Source organism: Penicillium odoratum, assembly GCF_028828045.1.
Source record: "Penicillium odoratum strain IBT 22623 chromosome Unknown utg000008l_segment0_segment0, whole genome shotgun sequence".
Taxonomy (NCBI): Eukaryota; Fungi; Ascomycota; class Eurotiomycetes; order Eurotiales; family Aspergillaceae; genus Penicillium; species Penicillium odoratum.
Genome location: NW_026643150.1, coordinates 4,559,599 through 4,575,671, shown reverse-complemented (window position 1 = coordinate 4,575,671; position 16,073 = coordinate 4,559,599). Strand labels below are relative to the sequence as shown.

At 50.1% G+C, this 16,073-nt stretch overlaps 8 protein-coding genes across 8 annotated transcripts; 4 read left to right on the top strand and 4 right to left on the bottom strand.

Annotated features, from left to right (window-relative positions):
• Position 1: 1 nt before the first annotated feature.
• N7520_011957 (uncharacterized protein) lies at positions 2 to 2,156 on the bottom strand (the record flags this gene model as incomplete). Its single annotated transcript, XM_057145890.1, has 2 exons — positions 2 to 569; positions 625 to 2,156. The coding sequence occupies 2 exons, from the start codon at positions 2,154 to 2,156 to the stop codon at positions 2 to 4; spliced, it is 2,100 nt and encodes a 699-aa protein (XP_056991644.1).
• A 323-nt stretch (positions 2,157 to 2,479) lies between these two features.
• N7520_011956 (fungal specific transcription factor domain-containing protein) lies at positions 2,480 to 4,505 on the bottom strand (the record flags this gene model as incomplete). The annotated part of the gene is made up of 5 exons (XM_057145889.1): positions 2,480 to 3,454; positions 3,501 to 4,159; positions 4,230 to 4,302; positions 4,352 to 4,416; positions 4,499 to 4,505. The coding sequence occupies 5 exons, from the start codon at positions 4,503 to 4,505 to the stop codon at positions 2,480 to 2,482; spliced, it is 1,779 nt and encodes a 592-aa protein (XP_056991643.1).
• A 120-nt stretch (positions 4,506 to 4,625) lies between these two features.
• Positions 4,626 to 5,426, top strand: N7520_011955 (enoyl-CoA hydratase/isomerase family protein; the record flags this gene model as incomplete). Its single annotated transcript, XM_057145888.1, has 1 exon — positions 4,626 to 5,426. One exon carries the CDS (start codon positions 4,626 to 4,628, stop codon positions 5,424 to 5,426), a length of 801 nt encoding a protein of 266 aa, XP_056991642.1.
• A 163-nt stretch (positions 5,427 to 5,589) lies between these two features.
• On the bottom strand, positions 5,590 to 6,494 carry N7520_011954 (PIG-F family protein; the record flags this gene model as incomplete). The annotated part of the gene is made up of 2 exons (XM_057145887.1): positions 5,590 to 6,033; positions 6,096 to 6,494. The coding sequence occupies 2 exons, from the start codon at positions 6,492 to 6,494 to the stop codon at positions 5,590 to 5,592; spliced, it is 843 nt and encodes a 280-aa protein (XP_056991641.1).
• A 740-nt stretch (positions 6,495 to 7,234) lies between these two features.
• On the bottom strand, positions 7,235 to 10,089 carry N7520_011953 (uncharacterized protein; the record flags this gene model as incomplete). The annotated part of the gene is made up of 3 exons (XM_057145886.1): positions 7,235 to 9,456; positions 9,512 to 9,664; positions 9,936 to 10,089. 3 exons carry the CDS (start codon positions 10,087 to 10,089, stop codon positions 7,235 to 7,237), a joined length of 2,529 nt encoding a protein of 842 aa, XP_056991640.1.
• Positions 10,090 to 11,307: 1,218 nt separating this feature from the next.
• On the top strand, positions 11,308 to 11,816 carry tim9 (protein transporter TIM9; the record flags this gene model as incomplete). Its single annotated transcript, XM_057145885.1, has 3 exons — positions 11,308 to 11,315; positions 11,404 to 11,473; positions 11,622 to 11,816. The coding sequence occupies 3 exons, from the start codon at positions 11,308 to 11,310 to the stop codon at positions 11,814 to 11,816; spliced, it is 273 nt and encodes a 90-aa protein (XP_056991639.1).
• Positions 11,817 to 12,684: 868 nt separating this feature from the next.
• Positions 12,685 to 14,172, top strand: N7520_011951 (bifunctional alcohol dehydrogenase/S-(hydroxymethyl)glutathione dehydrogenase; the record flags this gene model as incomplete). Its single annotated transcript, XM_057145884.1, has 6 exons — positions 12,685 to 12,705; positions 12,771 to 12,785; positions 12,902 to 13,016; positions 13,072 to 13,207; positions 13,259 to 13,896; positions 13,958 to 14,172. 6 exons carry the CDS (start codon positions 12,685 to 12,687, stop codon positions 14,170 to 14,172), a joined length of 1,140 nt encoding a protein of 379 aa, XP_056991638.1.
• Positions 14,173 to 14,870: 698 nt separating this feature from the next.
• On the top strand, positions 14,871 to 15,950 carry N7520_011950 (putative 1-aminocyclopropane-1-carboxylate deaminase; the record flags this gene model as incomplete). Its single annotated transcript, XM_057145883.1, has 1 exon — positions 14,871 to 15,950. One exon carries the CDS (start codon positions 14,871 to 14,873, stop codon positions 15,948 to 15,950), a length of 1,080 nt encoding a protein of 359 aa, XP_056991637.1.
• Positions 15,951 to 16,073: the final 123 nt, after the last annotated feature.

Genomic DNA, 16,073 nt, shown 5'->3' with positions numbered 1-16,073 from the left:
TTCATTCTGGGTTGCCAAACAGCTCGTCAATTACTCGTAGTTCAGACCTTCTCACTTCTAGAATGCTTTCAGAGGTCATTTCATCGGACTCAAAGACATTCTCAAGTCGGCGCTGTGGTGTTATGTCTTCTTGCCACGCAGGGAAAAGATCTTCGAGCGCACTGAGCAATTCCTGGGATTTTGAAGCGGGCGAATCTTCAATAGCTAACCCGTCCTCTGGTGATATTGTCCAAAATTGTTGGTGCTTCTGACCACAAGCAGTATCCAGATGATTGAGGGATGCGAGATTCGCATAATTGAATCTTGATGCAGCTCCATGGGTATCTATGAATAGAGAAGCGAAGGGGTTTGGTGGATTAAGTTGCGGCATGATAATATGGCGGGATTCGTAGGAAGAAGACACTTGTCCAAGATGTTCCATCACTTTCGCAAGTATGGATTCCCACGTATCACGATATTTTTTTAACTGATTGTTGCGCTCCGCAATGGCAAACAAAACCGAGGAACAGGCACCCAGATCATTTGCCACGTCAATGGAGCAAGGCTGTGAAGATCGAAATAAACAATAACTGTAGATCTCATATCAGTAAGCACTTCGACCCAGGGTGTAGACAGAAAACTCACCATAGTGTCAACCCAGCTTTGAATAAAGTGCTGACAAGGAAATATCCAAACCCAATATAGCCTCTTTGATGAAGCGTTTTGAACGCCTGGCAGGTTTGCCCAGATGCCTTCATACAGGTACGAATTAATTCATGATCGGACGGAAGTACTCGGAGAAAAGGTTGAAGAAGACAATGAATTCCGTTATTCCAATGCATGTTGATCCAATCATGGTCGATAGGAGAGAGATCAGATTGTAGTGATCGTTTATATTCTTTCAAGGCAGAGAATAAAGGATTGATCTCGGGGATCAGCAATGAAACTTCTTTGTCAACTCTATGGACTCTGGTGTGAATCTGCGACTTCAAACGGGTTAGTCTGATGACGGGAATGAAAGCCGAGATGCTGGTTCTTAAATCTGTCTCTTCGGGTATCGGTAGCTCATTGGGGTAGCTTTGGTAAGGCTCCTGGTAGTCAAAAGGTAATCCGACATCGATGTCAGTTTCCGCAATGTTGAATGGTCGGTCGAGAAGCCGGGCAATACTGCGATCCATGACGTAGACGCTCCAGAATACGCACCGTCTGCTTTGGGCCTCATCGGGCTTCAAGCCAAGATAATTATCTTCTCTGTGTAACCCAAGATCGATGGCCGTCCGCATGGCTAGCCCAATCATGTACCAAATATTGGAGCTGTTTGGTATTCGCAGGTTGTACATAATCAGTAACATCATCGCTTCAATGCTCTGGAGGGAGCGCAGCTCGGTGATTGAAGGCTTTAAACGCAAGGCTGTGCGGAATAGATCATTTGCGGAAATACTGGGTTGGCTGATGTCTGTAACTCGGGACGTCGCAGCACCAATAGCATAAACCATGAAGAGTTTCGAGAACTTCCACCGAGCTGAGCGTGTGGGTTCAAAGGGGTGAAGCCTTTCTTTGTGTGTTCGATATATCTCCCCACTATCCAAGTACGGCATGTGGTTATGCATCGTCTCCATGTAGATGCGTATATACTTCAAGCCCTCTGTTTCGGTTGGCGCGGGGGGTGGGGTATCATTGCTAGACTCAGATTCATGCTCCATGTCGGTTGTCTCTGCTCTGCCACTTCCCAAGACTGTATCTTCAAATATTTGATCCATTTCTTTGGCGATCAGAGATCCCGTCGGGGAAGATGACCTTAGTGGTGTCTGCCCTGAAATTTGCCCCGTTGTCAGGTACTCCATAACATCGAACAAGTGGCCTACATTAGGCTGGTCGAAAGAGAACTCGTCTGGGCTTTGATATGGGTGACGTGGGGCTTGCGCTTGTGATGGTTTGGAGACTGCGTTTAATTGGGCTTCCAGTTCCTCTATTCTGTCGAACAGGGCATCCTTTGACATTCCATGATATCTCTCGGATGCAGGCTGGAAAGTGGATGTTTTGGACCTCGTGCATGAAGACTTGGCCGCCTCACAGTTCGTGCAGATCGGAGACCCCACACATCTTTGCTTCCGACGATGACAGCGGCTACATGCTTTGGGGTTGCGTTTCCGCACCTTGAAGTGCTCGGTGTCCATTGAGCAAGTATGAAATCGGTGAGGATGTGGGCTAAAATCGCAGGTATATTACTTTGCAAGAATCATGTCACTCTTGAAGACTGAGACCTCGGGATGTCGTGACTCCGGCGGATAATTGCGAAACCCCTCATATGGCCCTAGTCACGTGTATACACATGTGTCCAGTAAGTTGATGTAAACAATTGAATAGAAAGGATTAGTGGGATGATTTTTGAAAATCCGCATCGGATCGGTTGCTGTCCGTGAATCCCAGGATTCGAGCTTTAATCCAAGCATTTGATCTATACACACATTTACATTGATTGTCATAACCTTGGAACTCTTCAAACATTGAGCAACCAAGAACCACTCCAATCAAACCCGGAGCCTTCCCAGGCTGTACCAAAAAGTTCCAGATTCGTTTCCAAGGCTGGGAAACTATCATTATCGATTGTGTCTTCCGGTCGCGCCTCAAACGCCGGAAGTGTGACTTCTGGGCCATGAACCTCGGCCAGGGTACAAGTTGTAGTGACGGCATCAGCGTCCTCTGAATCGCAGGCTTGTCCTATCAATCTCCATTGTTTGCACATCTTGATATCGAATCCTTCGAAAAATGCGGCGGTTTCATAGTCCAGAGTAGGTTGCCCATCGAATGGTGCTAGTTCTCGGACTTTTTCGGTCAATTTGTTCAAGGCTCTCAAGGGGCCGACCGCCGAGAGCCACCTCTCAGATAGCTTCTGGAGAGAGAGCTTCATAACGGTCAATTCATGCTCGGCGGTACCTTTTAACTGTGGGTAACGACAGCACGAAAGAAGGGAGAGGCCTGCACAGAGCGGATAAAATGCAAACACCGGGCCAAGGTAGCGTAGCTCGTCTCGTAGAAGAAAGTCCTCGTAGATACCCGCAATAAATGACGATGCGACCAGTGATGCAGCGGGTGGAACACTGTTGGGAGTTGGGGAACGGTGTAAAATCGTTAGCCCAACAAAGTACATCACCAATAGCTGCTTAACTTCAAGCTGACAGGTCATTGCGTCTTCCTGGATCATTGCAGATGAGTGCAGTCTCGGAATGACCTGTTTGGCCCATCGATATACGGCATTTTCAAGGTCCACTCGGCGTTGTCGAGAAATCTCACGCCGTAGACAGCACTCAACAGTATCACCTAGAAGACATGATATTGTGCAGTATGCCAAAAAGAGCTGTGCCTGGAAATCCTTTTTTGGGAAATCTTTTATCGACGGAGGTAGAACATCGCTGTCGCGTAGATTGATTGTACGTGGTCTTCCCACTCCGACGGAGATGACATTATCTCGAATCTGGCATCATTAGTACAGCTGGCGTGACTCCGACAGACATGCGTACCACTAAAGACCACCATAATCGTCGACGGAGCCCCCGATCTTTAGCATTCGGTGACGGCTCCTTGTGTAATCCAATTTGGAAAGCCATCGCCCCGGCCGTTCGAATCCAGAACCCACTGGTGTCAGTCGAAACGTCTTCAGGTCCAACAGGGTTATACCAATGCAAGAGGCAGGCTGCCACAATAGAGATAAGTGACCCATGGCCTCCACCGAAGAAGAAGAGGAGCTTTGCACGTCGATAAAATACCTCACTAGATCCGTAATCTAGATGCGCTTTGGAAACCCGGCTCCCAGCCAAGAAAATGGACTGCAGGAGGAGCATGGAAGGTGGTGTGGTTTCGTCAAGCCACTTGGGATCAACGACAGGTGTCCATGGAGCACAGTATTTATTGAAGCTGTCCATTAACTGTTTTTGAATGGATATCGGGGGTAGCTCAAATGCTCCTTGCTCGCGCAACATCTGAAGATCCGCTGCAGAGGCCTTTGGGCTGGTATAAGTTGTCTCATGACCAGGTTTGACCATATTTTCGTCAAATGGAACACTACCGCCCAGGTACTCGCCCCGACCGCGGTAGCTCTCTTCTTTAATAAAAGTCTCAGTGCCATTGGTTTCAATGGATGTCAAAGCTTCGTTGACAACGGCAGCATCCCCGTGCGCGACTATCGAAGATACTCTCGGTACATTGCCTTCGAGCGGGTCCGACGGCAATTTCGAGCTGTGTCGACTCACTGAATCCGAAGCCGGTGCATGGCGCCCTGGCGACAGACTGTTGGTAAATCTCTTGCGCTTTCGCGTATATGGTCTATATATTGGATCAGAGATCAATTTGAAAAATGCACAGGTCCGCTCACATGCACTCCACTTGGGATTTGTTGCAATTGGTACAGGGGTTGTGGGTCGCGAAATCGCACCGCACCTGGGAGCTGTCAGTACAGGGATCCGGTAATGAAGGCTACCGAGGCTCTTTACCTTACGCTTATGGCAAATTATGCACGCACTCGACATAGCGTAGATCGTGATTCGTAGGTGGTTGGAGAAGATCAAAGTGTGGGGGGTTTGAACCGAGGTAATGGAGCTTTTCCAACTTCCAAACTTCTTTCATCCCCGCGAGGGAACAGAACAAACATGGAGAAACTTGTGATGATTGATACCACATCTCATACAGGAATTACTATTATTACGATCAATCGCCCACACAGAAAAAATGCAGTTGACCCTTTGACTGCGAAATGTCTCTATCATGCTATTCTGGGCTTTGAGGCCGATGCCACACAGATGGTATGTATCTTGACTGGTATCGGTGATACCTTTTGTGCCGGAGCAGACCTACATCAAGTGGCACAGAATGATGTCCCCGATAACCTGCAACCCGTTAACGGGCGCAACCTGGGTCCCATGGGCCCCTCACGTCTCATTGTGCAGAAGCCAGTCATTTGTGCAGTTGCAGGCTATGCTGTAGCAGGTGGCCTGGAGCTTAGCCTATTGGCAGACCTCCGTGTCGCTGAGGAGGACGCGATATTCGGCGTATTCTGTCGGCGTTGGGGAGTCCCTCTGATAGATGGAGGGACAGTTCGACTTCAAGCAATTGTTGGCCTTGGTCGTGCCATGGATATGATCCTAACTGGTAGGCCGGTCGGAGCCCAGGAGGCATTTAACATGGGCCTTGTAAGCCGTTTAGTGCCTAAGGGAGAGTCACTGAACCAGGCGTTGGAGATTGCACGACAGCTCATTGCCTTCCCTGCGTTGTGCCTCAACACTGATCGTCGGTCCTGCTACTACAGTGCATACGAGGCCAAGTCCTTTGACGATGCTTTATCCAATGAATTTACCGAGGGACGCAAAGTCATTGCCAAAGAAGCGATTCAAGGTGCCGCCAAATTCAGCAAAGGATCTGGCAGACATGGGAGCTTCAACAGCAAGATGTGATTGATGCGCAGCGGAATGCTGAAACATACATTGAATGATTAAATGATTAAATGCGAAGTCTTATATCCAAATAATAATACATGTGATTTTGCAGAACCAGCTTCGTCAAAGTACAACGCGATCCATTTGAGATCACGTTGGGTCGAAGCAATAACCAACATGTCTAGTTGGTCTTCTTCTCGTCTTCCTCCTCCGACTCGGGCGCAAACTGAATGCGCCTACCATATAACAGGGGTGTCCGGGAGATCAATGCTCCAAGCGCATAGCCGATGTATGCGCCAACCAAGATGGTAATGGGAAACGCTTGCCAAGGACGGTCCCAGTCTAGAGGGATGGGGATGGCACCAAACCAGGCACCTAGACCTGTGCCGAGGGCACTCCCCCAGACAGTGTCCGCAGGTCGATCGATACTCCAAATCTCCTTCCATACGGAGCCATCAACACCGTGGACGTATAGCAATGTAGAAGCGGAGAGAAAGGCCATGTGGGCTGCGCAGAGTACAGTTTCGTAGTTGTGGGTGGTGAGTGGGGCGCCGAACATGACGAGTAGCGCAGCGATAACCGGAGTTGCAACCAAGGTGGTCAGACCTAGTGAGAGCAAAGCAGGCTGCCATTTCCTTGTCAGTGTACCATGCCCGAAGACATTGAATTGTAGATTGACGCGCATACCATCAATTTAGCCCAGATCCCTGCCCAGCAGTTTTTCCCAGAGTGCTTTCGGCGATATCCAGGCTTTCCTGCACGCGAGCGTGTTGCCTTGCCATCACTGGCAGAGCTGTCCGCGGCAGTTGTTGATCCTGCAGGTGGAAGACAGAGTATCACGTAGAGAAGTTGAAGGAGAGCCAACCATGGAAGGTCTGTAAGCAGCTCTTGGATTGGGTCGGCGACCAATGCCTGGAATCGTGCAGCACACAGTGCTAAGATCAGTGTAGGGTGCGCATATGAATAGGCAAGTGCTACTTTGGAGGGGAGGGTATTGACGGGCGGCGCTGAGGGTTTTTCGACAGGGGGTTGGGACGGTGCGCTTGCTTGGTTGATTGAAGACACATGGGAGTGTGAGGAAGCCATGGTGTATTCAACCTCACCGTGAGGTAGTCCGTCTTTTTCTTGCTCCTTGTCTACGAAGCTTCCGGGTCGCGCGGATAAAAGGGTCGAGAGGGATTGTTTGTCTTGATTGCACCCATCATTTTCTGCCGGATCGATCATAAGGCGGTATCTTTAATTTCAACTGAATGTCAGGCCAGAAGTTTCTCGGCGTGAACTAGTTTTCTACTTTAACATGAGACTGTGACTTCCATATTGTATACAAAAATATACAGGACAACAATAGCAAGGCGAGCCAAGTCCGTAAGCTTTACTTTTCATCCCGTTCCTACTTAGAATCCCAACGCCAAACACTCATGAGTAAAACAGAGACGGAACAATGGAAAGTTTTAGAAATCACAGCATACATACAGTCATATCGCATAGCAACGTGACTGATGAAAATAATCAAGCCATATTTAAAACAAAGTGGGTGGGAACAAGTGGAATGCAGCAATAGCTATGAGGATTTGGCAAAATCACAGTAAAAATAAAGCGAAGAGCCACTGAGATGGGAGAAACAGCGGTTAAGAATCAGCAAACGCCAGCTAAAAGTCATACACCTTGGCCAGAATTTGACCTACAGCCCTGATGAAGGTACTGTATGAAAAGAGTTAATCGTAAGGTAATTCGTAAGACGGATGATGAAAGCAAGGACAAGATATCAGACGAGAACGACTACTCAAAGTATAGCCAAACTCCTGAAAGATTCAGGAAGCTCAAGATCATGTCTCTTTAGTGATTGCCCCTTGGCTTGATTCCCCGGTTGTCACCGGCTCCGTGGACTCGGGGACTGTCAGTGGGATCTCCTTTGTTGAATTGGCAACAGGGGCAGCTGCTGCCACCTCTGGACTATGCGGTTCTTCAGGAATGGAAGGAGGTAGACCTGCGCCTGGCAACGGCGATGCTGGGGAGCGTAATGGCTCTTCCTTGGGCGGTTCACTGGCCACTTCTATCGGTGGATTGCCATTCGTGTGATTGGCCGTGGGAGAGAGTGGTTGGTTGACAGTAGATGGCTCACTGTCGGAGCGACTAGGGCTCTTGACCCGCTCCCGATCGTGGCCACCATCGCGCACTTGAGCCACCTTGGCTTTGAATTTTCCGAACAAGCTCTTCTTCTCTGGTTCGGCACTTGATACTGAACTTGCTTGAATCCCAGCATCCAAGCTGAGGGGCTGACTAGCAGGGTCGTTACTGTGATGGGCCCCACTGCCGATTGAGCTAGTACTTTGCTGAAATTCAGGATGAGTGGCCACAAGAGGAGGAGATGCAAGACCAAGGCCGACCTGCTCACTACTGCGCTTTGCAGAACGGTTGAAGCGCCAGCTACGGCGATGATCTCGGCGTTCAGCGCGATTACCATCTTCATTCTGTTCAAAGTCTGACGCATCCGTGAATGATGATCGAGAATTCATAGATGGTGTACGTGATTGATGCGGTCGCAATGATGTTTCAGTGTGGTTCGGGTTCGAAGTGCCCTCCCCCAGCATGAGAAAAGAGTCTGGCAGGTAATCAGGGTTGTGGAGAGTTGCTGTGTTGGGAGGCTTTGGGGTGACCTCCCCAAATGTCATGTCGGGTTCTGAGACGGCTTCAGCGGGTGGCTCATAGGACGGCCCATGAAGGGAAGTTGCGGAACTTTGTGCACTGATGCTAGCACTGCCTGGAATCCGTTTCTTCCTCAGACGATTTGGCTGACGCGGCTCTCGTTGATCGCGATCGGGAGGTGGAGATTTGGCAAAAAGATTGGAAAGTTTGCGTTCACGATTTGGGGTAACGACTTGAGGAGCTACGACCTGACGGGGAGGGGAGGTTGGGGTATCGAGGTTCTCATGTGGATGAGGAAGGTCATTGATACTAAGGCGCGCGGCGGCTGCGTGGGGAATAGGGCCATGAGTCGAGGTGTGAACATAAGCCGAACCTATCGATGACGTAGGCGCAGCCTGGTTGTCGTTTCTTTGTTCCGGCTTTTCTTCAGTCTCCTCGCGCACCGATGGTTCTCGACTCGCTGAACGAGAGCTGGCGTGAGAGACTGAGAGGGTGGATGGGTTGGCCGAGCCGCTCTCACCCGCCCGCGCGTATCGTGCAGATGCAACCACGGGGCCCATCTTGGAAGGCAGGGTATTACTTCGGTGAATACTGCCAGACATGGAGGTAGGAGTGCTGGGACTGGGGATTGTGTTAGATACACGCGATGTCCGTGAGTTGCGAGAGGAGACAGATGCATTGCGACGCATGGTATCTAGCTTGCGGTGACCTTCCGTGCTACCGCTGGCACTTGATGCAGATCGCCGGATAGTGGAGTTGGGTGATTTGTTAGCGATGGCAGGCTGGGCAGGAGTGACAACCTTGGGCTGAACGCCGGCCTGGACCTCTTTGATAGTCTGCTCATCAGCTTTCGTGCCATTCATGCCAACCAGGAAGTGATCTTGATTCTCAATCAAGAAGATCAAGACATCCTGACTCAGTTTGTACTCCTCGGGCGACATATCGTGTTGTGGGTGCGACAGCATGCCCGGTTGAAAAATGGCAGACAGGTTGGCCGATGTCATGCGGTTTTGTTCCGACTTGGAGGCAAACACGGCTAGAAGGTCCAAGATGTACAGCAATAGCTGCTTGTTCAATGGTGGCAGTTCGATGATCAAATTCTGGTAGGTTTCAACGGCATTCGCATGGTCGAACTTTTCCGCATCGCTCGTCTGAGTCTGTTCTTGTACCTGCTTCTGGTATGCTCGCAAGGGCTCCCGGAAACGCTCATAGAACTCTAGCGGGACGATAGGCTCTGGCAACTGGTTCAAATACCGACGCAGCACGTTGGCCGCATCATGGACCGTATATCCATCCCAGTCCAGGCCCTTTCCGTATCGTTCTGGGGAATCGAATAGCTCCTGAAGATCCTTGATGCGCTTTGCGGATCCATTGAGACGAAATATTCCTTCCACATCAGTGGCTAGGGTCCAGGCAATCAGTTTAACAGAACAATCACTGGAGGGAGTTTGCCGCACCTTTTTCTTTAAGAAACACACCACACTTGGCAACGACAATCGGGACATATCCGTATATGAAGTTCTCGCCATGTTCGTTGGTAAGGGAGATTGCCACATTGGCATATTTGATGCTTTCGTTGAGCGGTACACCGAAAATGCCTCGCGACGGTTCTATTCCGCAGACCGTTAGCTAATTGGTATCCGCGCCAGATCCACACGAACGCTGAATGCGATTTAATCGGGCACACGGGTCGTTGCCAGCGAAAATATAAGGATTCCTCTTCAAAAAATTCCAGGCGCCCCGGGGCTTGGATGCCTTCGGGATGGAGATTGGCGAGCCGCCGGGAACCGATGACGCAGGATGCGACATGATGCGGGAGTCTTGAAGTCGCCGACAAGCAGAGAAGAATGGGAATATCAAAATGCGAAATTACCGACGTACCTCTCAGCTCATCTTTTCTCGAGTTTCGTTTGAACTGTCTCCACCACGACGCCAGGTCTCGCTTGGACGGTGGAGAGGTAGCACCAACAGGCTCGGGGGATGTCGCGGGCAGTTGGACCGGCTCGACGCCCGGTTGCGATTTGCCGGTCACCATAGTGAGGCCCGGGGGGAGGAGAAAAAAGGTCGCTGGCGGAAAAATACCAGTAGGAGTATTGTTGGGTGGTTCGGATTCGAGGGTTTTCTAACGGTTTGGAGGGGGAATCGCGGGAATATCGAAGTGGACGTCACCGCCTGGGAAATACTGGGGCTGGGCCCAGGAGCGATTTGAGGACAGGAGTGAAGGGCTGAATGGCAGGGGTATGAGGAGGAAATTAGTCCGTACAAGGAAATAATTAATTTAAAAAAGGGGAAGGATGAAGGGATAGGAAAGGCTGGGAAAGGAAGGGTTCGAGTCGAATCACAATGGGGGGGTGGAGGAGCACGAGCCAAGGGCGTTGTGGGCTCCTCGGTTTCAATAGTACACGGCTCTCGAGTTTGGAGATATCAGTAACCTTCAGTAAATCGATGAATCCGAGTTATAAAAAGAGAAGTGAATTCAGAGGAATCGAAGTCGAGTCATCTCATCCAAGGTTCGTGGCCGATGAAACTCGGTTAGACTGGGTCAGGGTCGGCTGTCACTGCGACTAACTATAGATTGGGTTAGATGATTCATAGAGGGCATAAAATCATTTGAAAACTGAGAGATGCTACAGGAAGATCAAAGAATTGAAATTACTATTGAATAGATATGATGTTTTCATCTTACATCTTACATTCCGTAGCATTATCTGGAAGTTGTTCAATGAAGATTTCAATGTTCTAATTTAGGGGTCTGGCTAATGCCCGGATCCAGGTACCTGGACTCTCTCGGTAGGCGGCATACTAGGGAAGGTACCGTTAGTGGAGTCAGGCACAGTTCTTCAAGGATTATGGATGTTACGGAGTACGGAGTGACGATTAGCAATATCATGTATTATTAGCCCAATTTTATACCAGAATATTTTGTTAATCAAATGTCACCTTCCATTTATACTATAAAACTCATAACATCAGTGGGAATCAGATCATTTGACGCAAACGGTGAAACACGTCATGTGACTAGGCCGGCCAGTTCTGGCCCATGTACCTTTATGGATGCATCCCGGTCATGTGACTATAGGATCTCTGTCACGTGCAGATGTAGATGACGGGTCGGATCAACATATTTGCGGTCCGAAAGAAACAGCTTCGGAGCTTGCAGGCGTGTCCGGCACTATCACAATCATCAACTTCCTATCTTCAATTCCATACCTTTACATCCAAATTTCTCCTTTACATTTCACATCACTACATAATGGAAGGGTATGTTATCCGTCACCTCTTTCTTCTTTCACCACGTTAGGAAATGGTTACATTCATGGAGGATTTGAAGCTGATCGGATCTCTTTAGCCTCAACGCACAGGAGCAGCGCGAGTTCCAGAACCGCATGGAGCGCAAGCAGCTGAAGGAGTTTATGACTGTACGTACCAATCCTCAGGAGTCATCATCACTCAATCGATGCCACCGATGGAAGAGCCACCAATCCTTCAATCCACCTGAGAAATTGTCCTACCCTTTGCCAGTTTGTACAATCGTTCCTGACTGACTTGGATTTCCTCGCTTCTCAGATGTACTCCAAGATGGTCCAGCGCTGCTTCGATGACTGTGTCAACGACTTCACCACCAAGTCTCTCATCAACCGTGAGGAGCAGTGTGTCATGCGCTGTGTCGACAAGCACCTGAAGAGCTCGGCCCGCTTGCAGGAGCGCTTCCAGGAGCAAAATGCCGCTATGATGCAGAGTGGCCAGATGGGTCCCCAGTAAATCAACGCGTCGATTGAGACTGGTCAGGCTTGTGGATGAGATATCCCTCACATAGGCAGGGCCGGGAGCCGCCCATGCAAAGGCTCCAGAAGACCTCCCCTTTTCTGATAGAAGCCAGGTTGGATGGATAGTCTCATACCAATGACATCCAGCCAGTTATGGCTCTCTTCATGTACCATAGTGAATTCCGGGACGGGATGGACCGGGAACGACATCGAATTTCCTCATCCCTGATTCCCCAAAATATAAAAATGTGGCGTCGCCGCAGTTGATGTGACTGAAGATTGGATACTACTGAGCAATTCCCATACTGAATTCACGTTTCACCTACTTGCATGATCATCTAATTCCCTAGGTTCAAGGTTCTGATTGGAGGCACCCGGGGGTTCTTGTACATGTATCAATTGCTGGAAAACTTTACCCCTTTTGGTGTCCGATTCTGGGCATAGATAAGCTCTTATGATTCCTGTGTCAAATACTTATCTAATATGTAATCTCTACGGGGTACTCTCTTGCATCATACATCGCACATCTGAAAATAGTTTCAGCCTGTATCGGGGGTTTGACCCGGTTCTCCCGGTCTTCTTGGGAGATCGTAGCTTACCTAAATTAGAAGACAGCTTTTCCTCGGGAACATCGGGTCCGAACACCCGTTGGAGATAGAAGCCCCTCATCCTCCTCATCCAGATTCTTCTTACCCCCACTCCCCTCACACTGTCGGCTCCACCCCTCGCGAACTTTCCCTTCAAAAACTCATCTTTTCCCTTCTCTTCCTCACCATACTTGTGCGTGTTGACCTCCCCCTTACCAATCAATCCACTAACACCAATCAAGTTCCGTGGGATTCAAATACTTGATATCATATACCATGGCTAGCACAGTAGGACAGGTAAGCTTCTCTTCTGGCTAATATCCAAGTTCTTGCGATCATGAAGCTAATTCAAAATGTGGCAGACCATCACCTGCAAGGTAAGAGCTTCATTGCAACCCCGCCAACAATGACGTCAACCCCACGTCAAAATCAAAGACCACGCAACAAAGAGATCGAAGCAAAAAGAAAGAAGAATACTGATTTTATTTGACAGGCTGCCGTTGCCTGGGCTGCTGGCGAGCCCCTGTCCATTGAGGACATCGAGGTCCTTCCTCCCCGCGCCGGCGAGGTCCGCATTCAGATTCACCACACTGGTGTCTGCCACACAGGTAAGCCCCGCTGTACGCCATGCTAGCAAAGGTGACCAGGATTGACACCAATAAGATGCCTACACTCTCTCTGGCAAGGATCCCGAGGGTGCTTTCCCCGTCGTCCTGGGCCACGAGGGTGCCGGTGTTGTCGAGTCCGTTGGTGAGGGTGTGACTTCCGTCAAGGTTGGCGACTATGTCATTGCTCTCTAGTAAGTTCTTCACTTTCTCAATTAGCGGACCCTGGTAGCTGACCCGCCTAGCACCCCGGAATGCCGTGAGTGCAAGTTCTGCAAGTCTGGCAAGACCAACCTGTGCGGTAAGATCCGTGCCACTCAGGGTAAGGGTGTCATGCCCGACGGGACTTCGCGTTTCAAGGCTCGCGGCAAGGACTTGCTGCACTTCATGGGTACCTCCACCTTCTCCCAGTACACTGTCGTTGCCGATATCTCCGTTGTTGCAGTCACTCCCAAGATCTCCACCGACCGCTCTTGTCTGCTTGGCTGTGGTATCACTACCGGTTACGGTGCTGCCGTTGAGACCGCCAAGCTCGAGGAGGGCTCTAACGTGGCTGTCTTCGGTGCTGGCTGTGTCGGTCTCTCCGTCATGCAGGGTGCTGTCAAGAACAAGGCCGGCATGATCATTGCTGTTGATGTCAACGACGGCAAGGAGGCCTGGGCCCGCAAGTTCGGCGCCACCCACTTCGTCAACCCCACCAAGCTTTCCGGCAAGACTATCCAGGAGCACCTGATTGAGATGACTGATGGTGGCTGTGACTACACCTTCGACTGCACCGGCAACGTTGGTGTCATGCGCGCCGCCCTCGAGGCTTGCCACAAGGGTTGGGGTGAGAGCATTATCATCGGTGTTGCCGCCGCTGGCCAGGAAATTTCCACTCGTCGTAAGTCATTACAATAATTCCACCTCCGTAGTGCTTGGACGCTAACATCTCCTCTTTCCAGCATTCCAATTGGTCACTGGTCGTGTGTGGAAGGGATGTGCATTCGGTGGTATCAAGGGTCGCACTCAACTTCCCGGTCTGGTCGACGATTACCTGAACGGCAAGCTGAAGGTTGACGAGTTCATCACCCACCGCGAGCCTCTGGCCAACATCAACACTGCGTTCGAGCAGATGAAGCAGGGTGACTGTGTTCGTTGTGTCGTGGATATGAAATAGATATGAAACATGTCAAATATCGATTGACGATCCCCAAAACACCTGATGTGAAAAATAATTTAATTTGCTGCCAACTTCGTTCCTGATAGGTAGAAACGCTTCCTCTCATTTCATCATTTCTAGGGAGTTTAGTGAGCTTTGTAGGGCTGAGACCAACATCCAAGGTCCTCACCCCGCAGAACCTTGTGGGTGTTAGATACTCCGAATATCAGGTTTCACTACACGTTTCGGTCTCCTGGCTAGGATCGCTTATAATCGGAATTGTAGAGGATACAAATGATACCATCTCCTTGATCCACCTTGATAATCTTGAACAGATATCATATCTCAGGCAGTGGACTATGGGCGGACAGAGTCCGCGTTCTCCACCGTTTCCCCACTGCAACTCGATAAGCTGCCCCATGTCGGTATCACACCGGGAGAGAACATCGCGGTCCTTGATAAGTGTCCCTAAAATGGTGATCTTGCCGGCACAGATCTGCATGATGCCATTGAACAACGGAAGATCTCCGGGACTAAGAGGAGAGCGTAAGAGTATGGCCTTATAAACAGCCTTTCCTCTGCATTTGAATTTTGACTTGCTGAACACTGTTTCTATCCTCATACTCACAAGCCCCTCCATTATAAGACGTGCTTGTTGCATCTCAAGTAGACTCTGGAACGTGCATACCCTATCAGCAAGCCTCCAATCTACAATTATGACCAAAGACCCCCTTTCCCTCCCCGAGCCCTTTGCCTCTATTGCACGGACTCCCCTCCTCCTTGGCCCCTCACCGATCCACGGTCTACCCCGCATCAGTGCCGATCTCGCCCGTACCAGCTCTTACCCCCCAGTGACCATCTATGCCAAGCGCGACGACCTGAACTCTGCATACGCTTATGGAGGCAACAAGACCCGCAAGTTGGAGTACCTTCTAGCGGACGCGCAAGCTCTAGGATGTGACACCCTAGTCTCTATCGGCGGTGTCCAGAGCAACCATACTCGCCAGGTCGCAGCTGTCGCAGCAAGGGCGGGTATGAAAGCCCGTCTGGTTCAGGAACACTGGGTCGACTGGGTGGATAAGGGATATGACTCTGTTGGCAACATCCAGCTATCTCGATTGATGGGGGCGGATGTGCGGTTGGATCCCTCGGGCTTTGGTATTGAACATAAAACGACCGCAAACGCGGTTGTTGAAGAGTGCAAGGCGAAGGGGGAGAAACCTTACTATATCCCGGCTGGAGCGTCGGATCACCCGCTTGGTGGACTGGGATTCGCGCGGTGGGCACTAGAGGTTCGACAGCAGGAACAGGAACAGGGGATCTTTTTTGATACGGTGATTGTCTGTGCCGTGACAGGCTCTACCCTTGCGGGTATGATTGCGGGCTTCAAGCTGCTTGAGCGGCTGCACCCAGAAGACCCCAAGCGCAAGATTATTGGGATTGACGCCTCGGCGACTGTCGATGCTACGCGGGAACAGGTCCTCCGCATCGCTCGGAACACGGCCAGTAAGATAGGTCTGGCCGAGGATGATATCACGGATGCGGACGTCATTCTAGATGACCGCTATCATGCTGGGATCTATGGAATACCTGATCGTCAGACATGGGATGCGATTGAGTATGCCGCCCGGATGGAAGCGTTCATTACTGACCCAGTGTATGAGGGCAAGAGCTTTGCGGGTATGTTGGATATGATCAAACGTGGGGAGATCCAGGGGAGCAATGTGTTGTATGCCCACTTGGGTGGGCAGTTGGCTTTGAACGCGTACTCCGAGCTTGGTGCGGATAAGGAATAGATCAGTAGTTATGAATAAAGTATGGAAGATATGGAGAATAAAATGCAAAAACTTAGTATTACAATGGACTGGAGCGATAATTATGTTGTTCTTGTATTGATCAAGGAGTGACTAAAGTTGGAT